Genomic DNA, 19813 nt, shown 5'->3' with positions numbered 1-19813 from the left:
CCCCGAACGCACCCACGCGACTCTTGGGTCTCCCCCTCCTCTATACGATCTTTCCCGGGCCATCACCACCCACCCCCGAGGAACGCGTCCCTATCACAAGGCGCCCGCGCTTCCCCATCGTGACTCCTCAACAGCGAGGTCTCCCGCAAGTGAACTTCGGTCAGGATAGTGCTGGGTTGGGGGCCGTGCCCCACCCAGCTGGGGCCATCTCCTCCCCGTAGGAGGAGTAGGCAAGTTCCTCCGGACCCTGTCCGGTTTTTCCCGAAGATCGCTGCGGGGTCTCCTGGATTCGTCCAGTGGCGAGGTGATCCCCAACATTCTGTCTCCATATCTTCATTCGATACCCAGCTCGGGCTGGGCGAACAGGGCTGCTTCATTTTCCAATCTCCTGTAAAAACTTAAAAGGACATGCAGCCAGGTCTCACTGACCTGCTGCCTTAGGTGGAGACATGGTCGGGTCCCTTGACCTCGGACCAAAATACAAACATTTGGCACACATGTAAACTTAAACTCTTTAAACTTAAACTTAAGACTAGTTATATGAAACTAAAATACACCTTAAAAGCACGCTATATTCACACCAAAGCTATAATACAAATGCCGCCCGTCTCCGGACGGCCAGGCTAATCTCTGGCCCTGTCGCAGATTGCTGCTGGCTGCAGCGAAGCTGGACTGCCTCCTGTCTCTGGTCCCCCGCAGCTTATGGCTGTTGAGTGGGGACCCCTGTTCTTTGGCTTCTCCCTGGCTCGGGAGTCCGCCCTACTCCACTGTAAAGTGGGTGACCATGCTTTCTTAGGCTGGGGCACCCGAAGAGACCTTCTGAGGGGTGTCTCTATGGGGGAAACTTTGGCTGGTGGACCCTGAGCTTGGGTCACAGCCCCAGCTGGCTGGGAACTTTCTCCCCCATGTCCAAATAGCCCGCACTGTATAATGTACCTGGCAGCCTGCCGGTGCAAATCTCTCTCTGAGTTTGTCTGCTCTTCCCTGCCCACTCCTGTGCTGGGGGCAGGTATACTCTCACCACCCGCTGCTGGTGGCTGGAAATTTTCCTCCCCATGTTTAAAACCTGGTGTCAGCTCCCTCCCTATGTCTCCTGCCAGAGGGATTGCTATCCCTGCCCCCCCAGGGTCCCACATCATGGGGGGGACCACTCTAGAAGCTGGCTGAGAAGCTGGTCCCTTTAAACAGGCCACTGCACCTGCGTGAATCTGCTGTTCGGAAGACTGGGGGATTCCTGTCTCCAGACCAGCGCCTGCGCGGGCAGTTTCAGTGAATGAATGGGCAGCAGCCTGCTGATTTCTAATCCCAGGCTGCTGTTTCTTTGTTTCTGAGCCACCTAACTTGCTCAAATTTAAACTTTGGTTCGAATTTAAGCTTTTGCCAAAATTTAGGTCCCACTGGGGTGGGGAAGTGTTCCAATTGGTGGGCTGGACAACTTTTCCCTGGAAACAAGTCACAGTGCCTGTTTTTGTAGGCTGTGAACTTGAACTTGCATGGACAGCAAACTCATGTTCCCTCACCCAGGGAATTTTGGACCTGCCTTTTGTCTAGAGTATAAAAGTAGGGAAGTCTTGCTACAACTGTATAGGGCGCTGGTGAGACCACACCTAGAGTACTGCGTACAGTTTTGGTCCCCTTATTTAAGGAAGGATATATTTGCATTGGAGCGGGTTCAGAGAAGGTTCACTAGGTTGATTCCTGGGATGGAAGGGTTGTCTTATGAGGAAAGGTTGAGCAGGTTGGGCCGATACTCATTGGAGTTTAGAAGAATGAGAGGTGATCTTATTGAAACATATAAGATTCTGAGGGGGTTGGACAGGGTAGATGAGGAGAGGATGTTTCCCCTCATGGGGGAACCTAGAACGAAAGGGCATAGTCTCAAAATAAGGGGTCGCCCATTTAAAACAGAGATGAGGAGGAATTTCTTCTCAGAGGGTCGTGAACTTTTGGAATTCTTTACCCCAGAGAGCTGTGGAAGCTGAGTCATTGAATATATTCAAGGCTGAGATAGACAGATCTTTGAGCTACAGGGGAGTCGAGGGTTATGGGGAACAGGCAGGAAAGTGGAGTTGAGGCCAAGATCAGATCAGCCATGATCTCATTAAATGGCGGAGCAGGCTCGAGGGGCCGAATGGCCTACTCCTGCTCCTATTTCTTATGTTCTTATGTACTAACCCCTGTGTGCCTCCCTTGTCCCGGATTTCTGCTACTGGACCTGCTCTACAGGGGTCCCAGAACTCTCCTTCCCTGTTTCCTGGCTTAAACAGCTTACTCTGAACATGAATGGCTCCTCCCCCCACACAAGCCACAGTGCTTGCCTGTGAACTGGAACATGCTGTGGGCTGAGGATTCCTATTCTCAGGCTCACTCCTCACGGGCGGACCGTACCTCCGTTGTTGGAGGGGGTACACTGGTCCTGGTCCCCACCTGCCTAGCGGGACCTGCTGGTGTTCTCCTACCACCCCATTGTCCACCCCTCCTCGCTGCCAGAGCTCCTCAAGACTCGGAGCTCTCGGCTGCGGTCTTGGGGTCTCTAATTCCCAATCCAGCACCGTTCTGGGTGCTGCCTGTGGGGCGGTTTGATTTGGGCTGCCAGTAAAGTCCAGCTGACCTGCCTTCGGGCTGATAATACAAATCATCCCCCTTGCTGCATTTAAAGCCATGTTAAGGCTTTCTATCTCTGCCCTACAGGGGCCATCATCTGCTTCACCAAACCTGGCATTCTCTTCCCGCAGTCTCATCTCATTTTCCCTGGCCTCAGTGATTTGGTACTTTAGGAATTCTATCTCGTTTCTCGCATGGCTCTCTACCTCGCTAGCTTCTTGGGTGAGGTGTGCATTCTCCTCTTGTAGCCTCATCTCTCTGTCCCTCGTCTCTGCTACTTCCTGCACAAGGCGCTCTATAAATGCCTGGCATTTCGTGACCTCTAGTGTGAGGCGTGCATTCTCTTCCCGCACCCTCATTCCACTAGCTCTGGCCTCATACACCTCTCTGAGGCGTTCTACCTCCGCCTGGCATTTTTCAAGATGGGACTCCCGATTCTTGGCATCTTTAACCTCCTCCTGCTCCCTCATCTCACCCTTCCTAAACCAGCCACCTATACCCTGATAGGTCAGCCGACACACTGCCGCTAAAATTCGCAGGGCTACCCACATACTGAAAACAACAAGAGAAACAAGAGCTGATGCTTTCTCCAGATCCAACCACTTATTAAATAAAAAACTGCCTCTACTCCTACCTGGCTCGCCATTTGTAAAGGGGGGCATCTTTTAACTGGTTTATGGTAATTTACCTGGCCAGCAGCCACTACCCCTCCTTCAGTTCTGAATGGAGGAACTTATAATTAATGATATTAAAATGGACAAGTGGTTTGGATGAGAGAAAAATCAAGTTTTATTACCTAAATAAACTACAATCAAAAGAATAAACTATACCACACGAACACAGTAATTACAGTAAAACTATATAACAGGGGGTTGCAGACGGCGAAAACGAGGGATGAAATGACTACAATGTTATTTAAACAATCTTAGCAATTCCCTTAAATCACCACCCCAAACTCCTGCTAGGTTGCCTTGTTGAGGAGTCAGAACACCCTGCTCACCTGTGGTCCAGCGAAGTAAGAGCGAGCGATAGCTTCTCAGCAGCTATCTTTTATACCTGGTGAGGTCCTGCCGTTCTGCCCTGCAAGGGCTATGTGCAAAATTCCCCGCCCAAAGGGTCCAATACACATGTTGTGTATGTAACCTGTTCCACCTTAAGAGAGCTTAAGCCTGTTCCACCTTAAGAGATGTACTACTTTCTCAGGCTGCTGTAGACGTAATACCGGGGGTGAACACACCGGTATATAAGCACTGTGCAGTAATCTTGTATTCAGTATAGTCCCTACCTCCAACCAGTAAAGACCTGTTTTTATTGTTACTCATTAGTCTGTGTTTTAATTAACTAAATAATTCACAGACTTAACACTGGCGACGAGTCAGGTTCTTACCCTGCGGCAGTTATTCCACGGCGGTTGAAGAGAGGTTTCAAACCTCACCACCCCATTGGAAGCGACAGGCATTAGGACCCTGAAGCCTCCATCAGCTTGTGAACCGGAGTAGAAGACAGGACTGGGGAAGAGAGAGGTACAGGGCGATAGCGATCGGCAGATAAGGGCCGGGCCGCTTTCAAGTGCGAGGCGCAGCCGGGCCATCGATCGCATCCGCTGATAAGGGCCGCACTCGGGGGCTGAAGGGAGACGGCGTCGGGGGACAGGTGAAGACCGCCAAGCGCGGGAAAACCGCCATTTTGTGGGCGGAGGACGACGGCAAGAGCGGGAAGCCGCCATCTTTGATAACAAGTAAAGAAAAGAAAATCTGAGAAATTGCAAATCTACAATGCCTAAACACGGGAATATTAGCACCTTTGATAGTGACCTCGAAGATTGGGCCATATATGTTGAAAGAGTAAAAAATTATTGTAAGGCCAATAAAATTCGTGACCAAGATAAAGCTCTAACATTATTAAATTTAATGGGTGCGAAGACATACGGGCAATTGAAACACCTGTTATCACCAGATGAACCGGCGGATAAGACGTTCGATGAGATTGTTCCTGTCCTGAAAGATCATCTAAACCCCACGCCGCTGATGCTAGCGGAACGATTTAAATTTTACGACAGAAGGCAGCTACAGCATGAAAGCAATGCTGAATATTTGCTGGAATTGCGTAAATTAGCGAAATATTGCCAGTTTGGAACGGGACTGACAGAGGCACTTCGAGACAAATTTGTGTGTGGTTTATTTAAACAGGATACACAAAAGTGACTGCTCGAGGAGAATGAGCTGACGCTTGAGAAGGCGGTCACTATGGCAGCAGCACACGAAGCCGCAGCGAGAGGCACGGCAGTAATGCAGCTACGGTCACCGGAGCTCAGTGCACACAAATTGGGTGTGAGTTCTGGCAAATGTTATCGTTGTGGAAAGACAATGCATGATCAGAACCAGTGTTGGTTTATAAACCAAGAATGTAGAACTTGTGGTAGGCTTGGACATATAGCTAGAGTATGCAGGTCAGCGAAGAAGACCAGCAACAAGAAGTCACCGCAAGGGAAATACGCAAAGGTACACAAGGTGGCCGAACAGGAGTCCGATTCAGACGCAAGCAGTATTGAACTGGCTAGCTTAAGGGTACTCAACGTTGGTAAGGGTGCAGACCTCCAGACAATTTGGGTTACTCTTCAGATAGAAGGAGTCCAAGTAAAAATGGAATTGGACACTGGATCGGCATTGTCGGTCATGAATAAGAAAGATTACAGAAGGTTATTCCAACATATTCCCCTACAGGATACGGAGATTATATTGACAACCTACACGGGGCAGAGAGTGTACCCCATCGGGACAATAAAGGTTGCAGTGGCCAACAAGGGCGAAGGAAGTCAAATAATGGATTATATGTGCTACCGGAGGGAGGTCCACCACTACTAGGCCGGGAGTGGTTTAGAAACATAAATATGGACTGGCATTCGCTAAAAGCCAGAAAGAGTGAGAACTCGGTGCAGATAATCAGCCCAGACTCTAGAACTGATGATGGTAAGACCAACCCATGTGCAAAAGACAAAGTTTCAGCACAGAATTCCACTGAGCAACAACAACATAGTTTAACAGAGAATTCTGAGTCTGTCAAGTCTACTGATATGCACATTTTTGAGGGACACTGGGCTCGAACTCAACTCCATTTCAAACTACAACAGCAATTAGAACAAATGATTCGCCGTTTTGAGCAAGAGATGAATGAAATAAAAAAGTTCTTTGTTACAGAGTGGGAGAATCTGGAAAGTCAACAGAAGCAACTGATGGAGAAAATGGAGCAGGAGCACACCAACCATCTGCGCGAGGAGGCCGAACGAATCAAAGCTGATTCAGGTTCTGAAGGTGTGTGCCATAATCTGGTGTCAGAAGAGTTAACGGTCAGCCAACTCCTTCATATGCTGAGGGACAAGACTCTGAAATGGGAAAAACTTGAACACGAGCTGCGATCTTCAAAGGAAAAGGGTTCGGAGCTCTCAAAAGTCATTGAGATGGCTGATGTGACGACACAGACTGAAACGACTGCAACAGAGCAGCCATTGGATGCCAAAAGTACGCTGACTCACGTCAATGTAGAACAACAGACCGCTGAAACAGCTGCTCCGGTAGAGGGATTGCATAGTCCGAGCAATCAATCTCCAAAGGAAGTTGAAGTATTAAAATCACAAATGAGGTCACTAGTAAACGACTTGCTGAAAGCCCAGAAAAAGCTGGATGCAGAGGTACACATGAAGAAGTCTCTTCAGAAAAGATGTCTGGATTTGGAACAAGAGCTGGCTAACGTCCAGCTGGGTATGGAGGAAATAGACGACCCTCTCACTGGTCTAGCTCAGGACGACACCGAATATTACTATGACCTGGTGGACGACACCGAATATTACGATGTCCTGTCCTGCCCAGCTTGTAACTTCGACTCCCAAAGTGCAGAAATCATGGAGGAGCACCAAAAGTCTACGGAACATCGGGAGAAGCTGGCTCTACGACGGAAACAGGAGGAAGAGAAGGAGGAACTGCGCATGCAGCTGGCAGCTGTGGCAGCTGACAATGGAGCCCAGAGAGTCTCCAAGAAGCAGAAAAGGAAAAGTAAAAACAGAAGATGACCCATCTGAACCATTATCACCTCTACCAGATCACACACGTGGTCCCTCCGAACGGAGCCAAATCAGTTCGGAAGTTCAAGCTGTTAAATCCATGAAAGGACTATTGAATGAGTAACGTGAACCGACTACACCACAGAGATTGAATCTGTGAACTGTTTTCCGCAGAGACTGAATCTGTGATATGTTACGTTAAACATGAAGTTATATATGTATATATGTTATTACGTTATGTTAAATGGGGGGATGACTATAAAGCTAAGAAGGGAGGAGTGTTGTGTATGTAACCTGTTCCACCTTAAGAGAGCTTAAGCCTGTTCCACCTTAAGAGATGTACTACTTTCTCAGGCTGCTGTAGACGTAATACCGGGGGTGAACACACCGGTATATAAGCACTGTGCAGTAATCTTGTATTCAGTATAGTCCCTACCTCCAACCAGTAAAGACCTGTTTTTATTGTTACTCATTAGTCTGTGTTTTAATTAACTAAATAATTCACAGACTTAACAACACAAGAGAAAGCTGTGATTGGCTAACTCAAAGTGGTTGGACTGGGTTAGAGTCTGCACTGTGGGGCCGAAATGATCCTGCCCACATCCGGAGTTCGCCTGGGCTAAAACAAAAGAGAATGCAACAGCCCTATTGTCCAGTGCTGGGTGATTTAAAAACCCATTCAGTTCTTAAATGGATCCCATTCAAGATACAAAAGTTTCTTCTGCAGTTTAGATGTATCCACTCGATATACAAACAAATGCTAATAGCATTCAATTGCTTTGTAAACAAAGCATTGTCCTTTGTCTTCGGCCATGTGGCGACAGCCATTTTTTATCCCTGGAAATTTAAAAGCACAACGCCCAGGGATTCTTTAATCAAAAAAAATTAATCTTCAGAACTGTAAATTATTGCGAATTCTTACACTTCACCTGTGAAGGGGAGGTGGAAGCTCAGTGGCCATTATGCGAGTTCATTAAGTGACAGCTGGAAAAAGCATATAAAGCTTCTTCCTTGCCTAAGGGAAAGGCTCTGGATGACAACATTCTGTGCAGAGATTTAGCTTTCAGGAATTTGTAGGTGATTTCAGCAACGTCTGGAGCCACTCTCACTACATTGCAAGTCACTCTCAGTGTATTGGAGGATTGTGCCTCTGATCTCCACTTTACCTGGCATCTATCAGATCAGCATGGGGCCGCTTATACTGTCTCACCTTGGACCTCAGAATCAGACCAAGGTGAGCCCCAGCACCAACAACACCAGTCACAGCAGCAGCAACCCCACCAGCAGTCTTCTCCTCACCTACCTAATGCTCCACAGGAGAGAGGGGATCAGCACAGGGGCACCCTGCGGTGGAGGCGATACCCCCAACACGGTATACAGGCAGAGGATGAGCTTCCTGGACCTGACTGAGTAGCAGTGCTTCAGGAGCCTCAGGCTATTGTGCCAGGTCATCGCAGACATTTGTAGCTTGCTGGAACAAGACCTGCTGCCCAGAGTACCTGGTGGACATGCCTTATCAGTGGCTGTCAAAGTCACCGCCACCCTCGACTTCTTCGCCTCAGGCCCCTTCCAGGGATCTGCAGCAGACATTTACAGGATCTCAGATGCATCACCCAGGTGACCGATGCCATGTTTCACAAGTCAGCCAATTATGTAAAATTTGCCACTGATGAAGCCAGTGTTACTAAGTGGGTGCTCGGCTTTACAGCTCTGGCTGGCTTCCCACAGGTGCAGGGCATCATTGACTGCACACACGTGGCCATCAAGGCACCCCCACATCAACTAGGAGTGTTTAAACCGCAAGGGCTTCCACTCCCTCAATGTGCAGCTCGTCTGCAACCATAAAAAGATCATGATGCATGTGGGTGCCAGTTTCCCTGGCAGCTGTCATGACTCTTTCATGCTGCGCCAGTCCACCCTCCCTCAGCTCTTCGCACCTCCAAACAGATTTACCGGCTGGCTGCTTGGAGACAAGGGCTATCCACTGAAGACACGGTTGATGACACCATTGAGGAGGCCAAGCAGTAAGGCCGAGGGGGTGCTATAGTGACAGCCACATGTACACCAGATGTGTCATAGAGCAAGCAATCGTCTTGCTGAAGATGCACTTGACAGATTTAGAGGAGCCCTTCAGTACGCACCAGCGAGGGTCTCCAGAATCATAGTCATGTGCTGCGTGCTGCACAACATAGCGCAGCAGTGAGGATTGGGGCAGCAGGAGGAGCAAGGCACTGAGCACACAACCTCTCCAGAGGAGGAGGAGGAACAGGTGGAACACAAGGAGGAGGAGGAACCTGAGGTGGAGATGGCACCAGCAGTGGCGCACATTGTTGCCCAGGAGGCCCAAGATGGCGTCATAATTGCCTGATTTACTTTACTTGCACCAGTGCACCCATATGGCTGACATGCTGTACTAATTCCCCACTACAACAACACCACAAAGCATCCCTACAATGACCAAGCCATTCCTGTCACCCAAACACCCATTGCTCGAAGTTAAGTAATGTCTCACCATTCACTCCAAGTGACAAAGCCACTTCCTGGGTAGCAGGCAAAAATGGAAAAGAAGGGAAAGTAGCGCAAAGAAATTAATTTATGTGCATCATAAACATAATTGAAACTTAACACTAATATTTTGGCAAAAACCCATATGCATATCCTTGTGCATTTACGATTATGTCTTTTTCTTTACCACGTGCTTCTATGACGTACAACCCCAGTGGCTTCAGCAGAGGTAGAGGCAGGCTGCTCACTTCCCTGCTGCGATGACTTTGACACTTTTAGCGGACGTCCTCTGAATTTTGGAGCTTGTGCGGGCCCCGCCAAAGACTGCTCCTCCTGTGACTGTGCAGGGGCAGACTCAGCCATCAGGATCCGAGGAAACGTATGGGGCTCTAACTGAGGGGGAGGCAACGGGGCAGAAGTGAGAGCGCTTTGAGAAGAGCCCCCACTTCCATGTCCCCTCTCAGCATCACTCCTCTCACGGGCTACCCACACTTCCCTGCTAGCAAGGAGCTGGAGAGCACCTTACTGCACATGAGTGGGGTGATGAACGCCCAAGTCTACTAGTATCCCGCCTCAAGAGGAGGTCAATGAGAGTCTGCAATCTGTTGTTCACAGCAAGCACATTCTCATTCGACTGGCGCATTTGCTGCTCCATGCAGGTGGCCATCCATTCCATGGAACAGCACATCATTGACATCGCCTGTGACATGGTGGTGCTCATGTTGAAGATAGACAGTTGTACACATCGCGGCTGAAAAAGCTGCCAGAGCCTCGCACATTTGTTGCTGCTCCTCCAAGATCACACATCTTTGTCGATGGCCCCCGAGATGCAGCATCTGCATCCAGCTCATTAGAGCTGGGAGCATCCTGCACCCTCCGGCGAAGACTCGCCACTGCTCTCCCTGTCTCCACCATCTGCTTTTGCTCACTTGTGATCTGTGAGACACCAGGTGACAACATTACTCTATGTCTTGCTGAACCCACCGAGATGTGCGTATCTGCGCTGGTGCTGGGTGTGCTTGGGTCTGGTGATGGTGCACCCTCAGAGACTGGAGCTTCTTCTGTGGAGTCATCTTCCTCCTCCAGCTGGACAGTGGGGCGGGGGGGACACTTGATGGACCTGTGGGAGAGTAAAGACATTAATTAGAACTCTTATGATAAGAATGTGTAACATTGCCATTATGCACATGATGACATTTCACTGGCTACTGACATCAAGTCACCATGAGTGACTGCTGTATGCCATGTGGCAGTATGATATTTAATTCTGTCACCAGGTTGCTGGGAGGTCTCCCTCTCTCTCCATCTCCCACCGCCAGCAGCTCTGCAACTCCAGAGATTTCTAGCGCCTCCTCCTCTGCTGGAGTCAAATTGGTGAACAGTGGAGGGCCACCTCCAGGTCGTTGCCTCTCCCTGCTGTTCTGGGCTCTCTTCTGCAAGGAGGGAACGAAGAGAACTCTGAGTGAGAGTGATGGAATGAGTGTAAGGAATGGATGGGCTATATCTGTAGAGTGTGACTACGAGGGAGTGGCGTGACAGTGCTAAATGGCCTCCTTCTGTGGAGTTACTTGCTATGGTTGCATTAGGATGAGGGTGAGTATCAGTGGTGGTTAGTCAGATGGGGATGTGTGGAGGTGCATTGACAGTGAGGGATGGGTGCACCTGGAAGGTTGGGTTGGTGTGAGGAGTGATGTGCAGGAGTAGGCTTGGGAAGGCAGAGTGATGGGGTTGGGGTGACACAAACATCAGGATGTAGTTGAATGTGACATTGCACGCACCTTTCCTGACCTCATGAGATCATTAAATCTTTTCTGGCATTAGATCCAGGACGGCCTTACTATATCCCTGCTGCTGACCTCCTCTGCGATCTCCAGCCATGCCCTCTTAGTGTCTCTGGCTGCCCTTTTGCGCCCATCCCCAGGGAACAGGACCTCGCTGCGTGCTCTGACTCCCTGTACCAGGACTTCCAGGGAGGCATCAGAGAATCTGGGTGCAGCCCTCTGTCGCTGTGACTCCATGTCTGCCTGGACCCACACAAATCTCTCCGATATTGAGCAATTGCCACCTCTCCCAACCACCTTTATGCCTCCTCCAACAACCTTCAATTGGGATGTGTGCAAGTCTCCTTTAAATAACTGAGCTGAAAACGAGTCATCGGTGATGTCAGCAAACCCGCTGCATTTAACTGGGCCGGGAAACCCACATGACTGTTTCAGTTGATGTAATTGAGTTAAACGCGCTGTTGAAACATTCGGGATGGCAACCCGCTACGCGGCTCACATTCACCCGCCCCGATACTCAGGTAAAGATTCCAGCCAATGTTTTTGCAAAGACAACCCAACATAGGCTTTATGAACCTCTATAATGGCACTTGGAAAAATGTACTAGGATGTTTGGCAAGTCACACCCTCATGCAGGTTTTTATGAACCACATCAATGTAAACAATCCTTTGCTGTTGTAGGGTTTTTCTGCTTAGTCCCTCCATGTCAGACCCTAGAAAGACTATCAGTCATCGACATAAGTCAATTCACTTGATAAACTTAGCAATATTTTTATTTGTACATGATTTCAGTTAACAAAAAGTTAATCATAAAACAACTTTAGCTTGGGGAGTGATTCTCAAGCTCAACAGGGTGATCAAGTCTCGGATCTTGGGAGCATCATCGTCTTGGAGTTCTTCTTAATTGTTGCACCAATGCCTTCTCCTCTTCTGTCCTTCTCTCCTGTTCTGTTGATCGGGGTTCCTTTCTTACATAGTTCAAACAGGCTTTCATGTGTACATCACACTAGGTATAGTTCTTTTTGATTTGTTAACCATTCTTTGGCCGACTGCCTGTCCAATCCTCATTTAGATCACGTAGCAATCCATGGAGTGTCTGACTCATGGTTCAGACATTGATATAGATAGAACCCAAAACTCATGTCTGTGTCTGTGGTTTACCACTCTCAATATTATTATATCAGATAATACAGGTCAGCATTGAATCAGTAACCACTATTTTAACCGTTCTCTTATACTGTAAACAAGTCCGACATGCTTTTTGAGTGAACCATCATGTTGCTTATCCCGTTTGCCATCCTTCACTGTATATCATAAAGGGTAGAGGTCGATTCTTTTACATTAAGGTAATGTTTTTGTGATATCGCTTCATGAAAGCACCTTGCCTTACAACTCAGGCCGGAATTTTCCAGGGTGTCAGTAGGTGGAATCGGTGGCGAGTCGGGTAGGAAAGTGTTTTTTTTTACAGCGAGTCGGGAACCCGCTGTCAACCTGCCGCAACACGCCTTTCCCAATGTTGGGTCTGTCAGCGCTGAGCAGACCCGACAGGCAGTGGCAGGGGGCCCAATTAAACTCATTATAATCTACTTACCAGACTGTTAATAGGCTTTATTACCTTATTTTTTAACTTTAACTTCATGGCCACGGGAACCACGCGGTTCAGTGACCACGTCTGTCAACCTGAGGTGGGAGTTCAGTGGCCATTGCTCCAGCTGATTAGTTGACAGCTTCAAATGTACAGTAAAAGCTCCCACCTGATAGAGATCACTTTCCTCAGCCACAAGCTGTTCCTCACTGCATTTCCACAACAAATTTTGCAGGCTACAAGTCTTTCCACAAGGCTCCATCCAGTCTCACCTCATTGGAACAATCTCTCTCACCATTGACAGATCGCTTCTGTAATCTTTACTTTGCCTGCCATCTATTCCATCAGCATGGGTGCCGTTTATACTGTCTCCCTTGGTCCTCAGAATCAGACCATGATGAGCCCCAACACCAGCAGCACCAGGCACACCGGCAGCACCATCAACAACACCAACCTTCTCCGCAATCACCTGATGCTGCACAGGACAGAGGGCATCAGCACCCGAGCACATTGCTGCCCGGGACACCAGCGATGGCCTCACCATGGCCAGATTTACTTCACTTGATGCTGTACACTCTGGCTGCCACATGATGTGCCTGGTTGGCACCACCCCACACCAACACCATAAAGCATCTCTACAATGCCCAAGCCATTTCTTTCACATTCATCATCATTGCGGGGGGGGGGGGGGGGTGGTACCATTATGTCTCACCATTCACTGCAACTCACTAAGCCACTTCCAATGCTGCACACAAATCTGTCCAAGACCAGAAAGTGTTGAAAATAAAGATTTCAATGTTTGACACCACATTAATAGAAACTTTACATAAACATTGGATAAAACACCCAAGTGCCCACCCTTGCGTGTTGTTAGTTGGTATGACTGGACTAGGATGAGGGTGAGTGTGAGGGGTGGCTAGTGAGATGGGGATGTGATAATATAGATAGAGAGGGATGGGTGGAGGTGCAAGGTACATTGGTGTAAGGATGTGCAGGAGCAGGGTAGGGAATGCAGAGTGATTGGGATGTGATGAGAAGCACAGCAGGATGAGGTTGAGTGTGGCTTTGTACTAGCATTTCGTGATCTACTGAAATCATTGAAATGTTTGCGCCACTGCACCCAGGTCCTCCTGACTACATCTCTGCTTGTGTCCTCCTCTGCAATGTGCAATCAGGCTGTGTTGATCTCCTGGGGAGGTCTCTTCCGCCCATTGGAAGGGTACAGAACCTCCCTGCGTGCTGTGACTCCCTCCATAAGCATATGGAGGGAGTCATGAGGGAAACTGGGTGCAGTCGTGCACCTCTGTGCAGTGTTTGTCAGTGTTTGCAGCACCTCAATGCTGTAGAACACTGACAGCACAAATGTCAAAAGAAAGTTGGCCATGATCTCATTAAGTAAACCGGCTGATGACGCATCATGAATGATGTCACCAGACCCACTTCCTCTAATTGGGCCGGGAAATGCGCTGGGCGGGCTTAACAAACCCTATCAACGTAAATTAATTTTAGGCAGCGGGATGGAGCCAGCAGCGGGGCTGCGACCCACCACCAACATCACCTGCACCAGACCCGCCAAGGTGAGCAAAGTCCCGGCCATAGTTTTAGAACATGGGAGGCACCTGCAGCACTCAAGTGAGTACTGCCCCCGCCAAGTGATGTCATAAAAGTCACTCAGTACAACTTGGGGGTATATAGAACCAGCTAACTATGGGGTATAGCATATGGATGATTGCAAGAGATTATTACTGGCTTGATTTATGAGTGACTTTGTGTAGATTTAGTTAAAATAAGGCTGATGCATTCAACTTCTTACCAAGATAGCACATTGGCTCTGGTTTGAATGTGGTTCTAATTAATTAAACTCCAACAGCCAGATTGTGTGACCATCTGATAGATGTTAGAGCTATTGGATTGGATTTGTGATCCCCACCAACAACAGAAAAGTGTTGACCTTTGAAGCCCTGGGATTGACTTTAACGTCAAGTGGGTTTCGAGCAGGCAGAGGGAAGGGCATGGTGAGTGTGAAACTCACTTGCTGGCCTAAGTTTCAGGCCTGGGATATTTTAACTCCAGAACCTCTTTTAAATTCTGTCAGCCTGCTTCCCACTTGGAATGGGCATGAAGAGGCTACAGGGCAACTACAGGCAGGCAAAGATTGGGCGGTCCTTCACCACTTGCTGGCTTGCAGGTAAGTGACGGGGTGTGGGTTCCGGGAACGTGTCATAGGAGGCAGGGCAGACCGCAACTTTCCTTGTAGGGCCCAGAGGACAACTCCGCTTGGCTCCACAAAGGAAAATATTCCACTTACCTTGTATGCCCTTTTCTGTCTGCAGACCAGTTTTGGCGGCTTTCTTGCTCAGACCCCAGTTAAAATACAATCAGGGTCCTATTGATGTTAAAGGATCATGATTTGAATAAATGAATGAGGCTGGGCTTTAGGCGGGGGCTGTTGGGGTTAAAAGTGATTCTCTTGGCTATTGCATAGTTTTTGAATCTGGAATATTGCTTATAAATGCTGACCTATTGGGATTTTCTTCACATTAATTAACCATTAACTAACTGTTGCTGCTAAAGCCTGTGCCATGTATTACACCAACATCTGTACAATCCTGTAACAATTTCAAAAATGATCCATTTGAGCTAATCTATCTTTCCAAATACCTGGAAACAAAATCTTTTTTCAATTATATTATTATAAGATCGATTTGCAATCTCTCTGCAATCTTCCAGGCTTTTGGATTAAAAAAAAAATCAGCATGAATGCTTCACTTCTTTTTGACAGACAAGTAGTGCAGGAAGGTTGATTAAAGATTAAAACTTCAATATATCTTGGATCCAGACTATTGAGTACGACAAAGACAAGCTGACTCTAGAGTGCAGATGCAAAGTGAGCCATGCAGATTTAATATAACTTAATTTATTCTGTCTAATACGCTTCATTCTGTTCAAAAGCAGCATTAGTGTAGGATCAGGTAATGTTAAGAACAGAAACGACCTTGCATTCCAGGTTTGTGATAACTGTCAGTTTTAATCCTCCACTTTAATTTGTGCTTGTGAACTGTTTTGATGTTTCTACAGCTGGGCTGCTGGTGACTGGGGAGAATGCAGCCAAACCTGTGGAAGAGGTGAACAGCTCAGACAAGTCCGCTGTGCTCGAAGAGTTGCTTTCAATAAGCTAGAAGACGTGCAGCATGTGTTGTGCCCATTTCCAATGCCGATCCGAAAGCAAGCGTGCAATACCCGTAACTGTCCACCTGCATGGAGTGTAGGAGCTTGGTCTGAGGTACCTGTCAAAACTCCTGGAGGGATAACTAGTCAAGCAGTATCATGGGTTTTGCAAAGAAAATCACTAAATTGTGTACACATTATTATGATAATACATCGATAATTCCAGCTTGGCCTACACTGAGCTGAGTGTTTTAATAGACCCAAGACTCCCTGTTCTAACCTAGAACCTAACCAATAGCAGATTACAATCAGGTGGGAATTAGAAGCTTTTACCATTTAATTGTAGAATTAGTTATGGCCTGACGATGTACAGCAAACAACCCTAGTGATGTCTTGCTTATATGCTTCCTGATGTTGCTAATTGGATTATCTTCTGCATTCCACTGCATCTAAGGCTGTATATTCTATTTATGCCAGGCTTTTGGTGCATTGATCATTTTTCAGTTAGATGTGCCAGTATCCCTGATCTTGTGACACATCAGCTTCAATCCTGGATTATAAAATAGACAGTAGAATATTACCCACTGCACTTCAGACCACACACGTGGTATAATCTACTAACATTAAATTAGAAGCGACTACTGATGAGATGAAAGCAATTATATTGCACGGGTGACTCAAATTACTTGACCTTGACTCTCGCAGTTTGGCATAGTCTTCTCCTCTCTCTTGTATATCTGTTTGTAATTGCCTTGTAAGTCTCTGTTACTGCACGAATCAGTTACCTTCACATAGATAGCCTCAAATAGTTTATAAAAGGAAAACATTTAAATCACCAGTTGTACAATTTGTTTGTGCTGATCAAACACAATTCCTGTTTATGAAACAAATGAAATGTTACTCAAGTTCTTCTGATCAAGTCCTCTGTTTACCTTACTTTCTATTGGAAACAGCATATTTTAATTCAAAGCATTAAATAAAATATTAAATTTTAATTCTTTTACAGTCAAATCTATAGTGCAGTAGCTGATTAAGTTAACCAATGTGAACATGGTTGAGGCTGATATCTCCACTATCAACTAATGTAGGGTATATTAATTTGTTTTTCTAACATTTTCCCATTTCAAACCAAGTCTCACAAAATAATTGCTCTTTGAAAAATGTTCAACATTTAAGAATAAATTTTAGATGTTAATGCTCATGCCTCGCTCAACGGGAGGGCATATCAGACAATTTGACACAGAGATTAACCCAACTTTTAATGACTGATAAAATCAAGAAGGCTGTAAATCGGATGTGCTGAACTCGAGTGGCCAAAAGTCTGATTTTTCTCCCCTGTCATAGAATCATAGAATGATAAAGCACAGAAGGAGGGCTTTCGACCCATCGTGCCTGTGCCGGCTCTTTGGGAGAGCTTTCCAACCAATTGCAGTGCCTCAGCTGCCACCCCATCTGAGATCATAAACCAGGGATCATATCTGGGTTTCAGTATCACTTCAGGGATTTATCTCAGAGAAACAGATTTCCTTTTTTTTAAAATCATATGTTGCAACAATTAATACCACTAAAACACTAAAAAATAATTGGATACCCAGGTCCTGACTCAATAATCTGTGCTAAGGATTTTTTATAAAAAGCTATTGGTTCTAGAAGTGCACACACTACTCTCTTTTCAGACCTTAGAGACATTCTTTAGGCCTGGAGAATTCTGTATACAGAAGATGATGATGTAATACAGGCACTGTTTTCTAGAGACAGACACCCATAATCTTCAAGGGTGTGCATTTTCATAATTAGATGTGACTAACAATAAATAATTTGTGGGTAATTTGAACTGTTGACGATAGTGTAAAATGGATGATATCAGATTGGCTGCCCGTTATACACCTCTCCCGATTTTCCATTGCATTGAATGGAAATGAAAATCAGGGGAGGAGTATAATGCCGATCGACCCAATATTACCCGTTTTACGTAGTCGCCAAAAGTTCAAATTACTCTCTTGAGGTACAGTGTGGAGGGGATAAACTACCAGTACAAAGTTCACCCATTTAGTTTAACATCACTTCCCACAGTTTTTATAAAACAGTTGACATTAATTTGAGCCATTCTTTGAGTACAGCGTCTGCACATATCTGAATAATTAGCTTGCCTAAGCTCCTCTCATGATATTGCATAGATGGAAATCTAACAGGTGCTAATTTTACTAGGGAGGCTAGTATTACAAAGAACAAGTAAGCCACAGATCACATTAAATATATTTTATGACACTGTGATATTAAGACACTAGGTTGTATTTTTTGTATTTGCTTCTGTTATGGGCAAGCACTGAGTTTGTGATTAGGTAACATCAGTTTAACGTTTGAACTAGATTTCATTCAGTGTTCTGGCCACAAGGATCACCTCTGCACCAATTAGGTTCTTGCCCCAGGTAGTGTCTGTTTGCCTGTCTGATGCACATGCTGTTTCTCATTGCCAGAAAACAGTAACCAGGGTTTGCAGTAAATGTTTAAAATTAAACCAGTGCAAATCCTTGGGTATAAATTTAGGTATAATGGATGTGCCAGGAGCACAGATTCATAAAATCTACCCACAAAATTCATATTGAAGAAAAGTAGTTTTTACGCTGAATATGACTGAAGTAACTGCAAATTATTTATCATAATACAGCAGTCAAGCTGACAATACAATGCAGGTTGATTGCAAGTGCAGAATTTAAGTCAGAACGGTAAGATTTTTAAGCTGGCATTGCCAGTCATTGTACGTTTTTGTTTCTCTCTAGTGTTCCCGAACATGTGGAAAAGGATGGAGGAAGAGGACTGTTGTTTGCAAGAGTACGAATCCTACTCCAAGGACTCAGATCCTGCATGGTAGTGCTTGCAAGGCAGAACCAAAACCCAAAACCCAGGAAACCTGTCTGCTGAAACGCTGTCATAAACATCGCAAAATGCAATGGTTTATATCTACATGGACTGAGGTACAGTAACCAGTTTACTTTTAAAAGACAACAGTAATTTATTGATCAAATAATAATAGAGAATAATAGATAACCAGCAATGATAAAACATAAATAATGGAGCATGTAAGGCCTCTAACTAACTGAATCTCAAGATGAATCTATAATTTTGACAGGCCTTGCATCACCAACAAGGTCACTCATATAGACAGAGCATTTTGAAAAATCACAGACAGCATGCTATCATTTTCCAATATGGGGTCAGCCATTTAGGACTGAGATGAGGAAAATTTTCTTCACTCAGAGGTTTGTGAATCTACCCCAGAGGGCTGTGGATACTCAATGAGTATATTCAAGACTGAGATCGATAGATTTTTGGGCACTATGGGAATCAAGGGATATGGGAATAGAACGGGAAAGTGGAGATGAGGTAGAAGATCAGCCACGATGTTATTGAATAGCGGAGCAGGCTCGATGGGCTTTATGGCCTCCTCCTGCTCCTATTTCGTATGTTCTTATGTGCTGGCTGTGTGCAAGGCCCTACTGGCAAGTCAGGGCCTCAAAAACTTTTGATGATGGTGGAAAACGAGCAGTGGCATATCGGCCACCCGTTACACACTCCCTCGACTTTTCTTTCCATCGAAGTCAACAAAAAGGAAAAGCAGCTGGGCTGATCTGCTTCCTCCCCATTTCCACCACCGCCGAAAGTTAATATCAGCATGCAGTCTTGATTGCACACATCACTTCTCATTCATTGATAACTCTATTCAACAGTATGCACACACATAGAGAACAAAATTAAAAGAAACAGTACCACTTAAGGAATACCTGTCTAACAACAAATCAGTTAGGAAACTACGAGGTAAAAGCTCCGAAATAGGGTCTGAAAAATTAGAAGCACAGCAAATCAAGTGCACTGACATCCGTGTCCAGTTCTCCGACCTATGCTCCGATTTTGGGGCTTTAAAAAAGCAGAAATGCTAGAAACGAGCCAAAAAAAAACTGCTCTCCTGGAATGGAACTTCACCCGCCAGAAGCATATACTGTATTGGGAATTCAAGCACACACTCCCCGTGAATATCTGCCCATTTAGATATGCACTCCCTCTGGTCAAAGCTCTGTACTGGAGCATGAATTCATAAAGTTACCCCTAGAGAGT

At 46.3% G+C, this 19813-nt stretch overlaps 1 protein-coding gene across 2 annotated transcripts in view; it reads left to right on the top strand.

Annotated features, from left to right (window-relative positions):
- The window catches only part of adamts16 (ADAM metallopeptidase with thrombospondin type 1 motif, 16), a 398089-nt gene that overhangs the window by 359969 nt on the left and 18307 nt on the right, over positions 1–19813 (top strand). For both annotated transcript variants that reach the window (XM_085988720.1, XM_085988721.1), the window contains 2 exons: positions 15611–15815; positions 18481–18675. In XM_085988720.1, coding sequence (XP_085844846.1) covers positions 15611–15815; positions 18481–18675 — 400 coding nt within the window. The remainder of the gene's footprint in view (positions 1–15610; positions 15816–18480; positions 18676–19813) is intronic.

Source organism: Somniosus microcephalus, chromosome 5, assembly GCF_052327205.1.
Source record: "Somniosus microcephalus isolate GS21.2 chromosome 5, FLI_Smic_1.0, whole genome shotgun sequence".
NCBI classification, from domain to species: Eukaryota; Metazoa; Chordata; class Chondrichthyes; order Squaliformes; family Somniosidae; genus Somniosus; species Somniosus microcephalus.
This window is presented reverse-complemented; position numbering and strand designations above follow the sequence as displayed.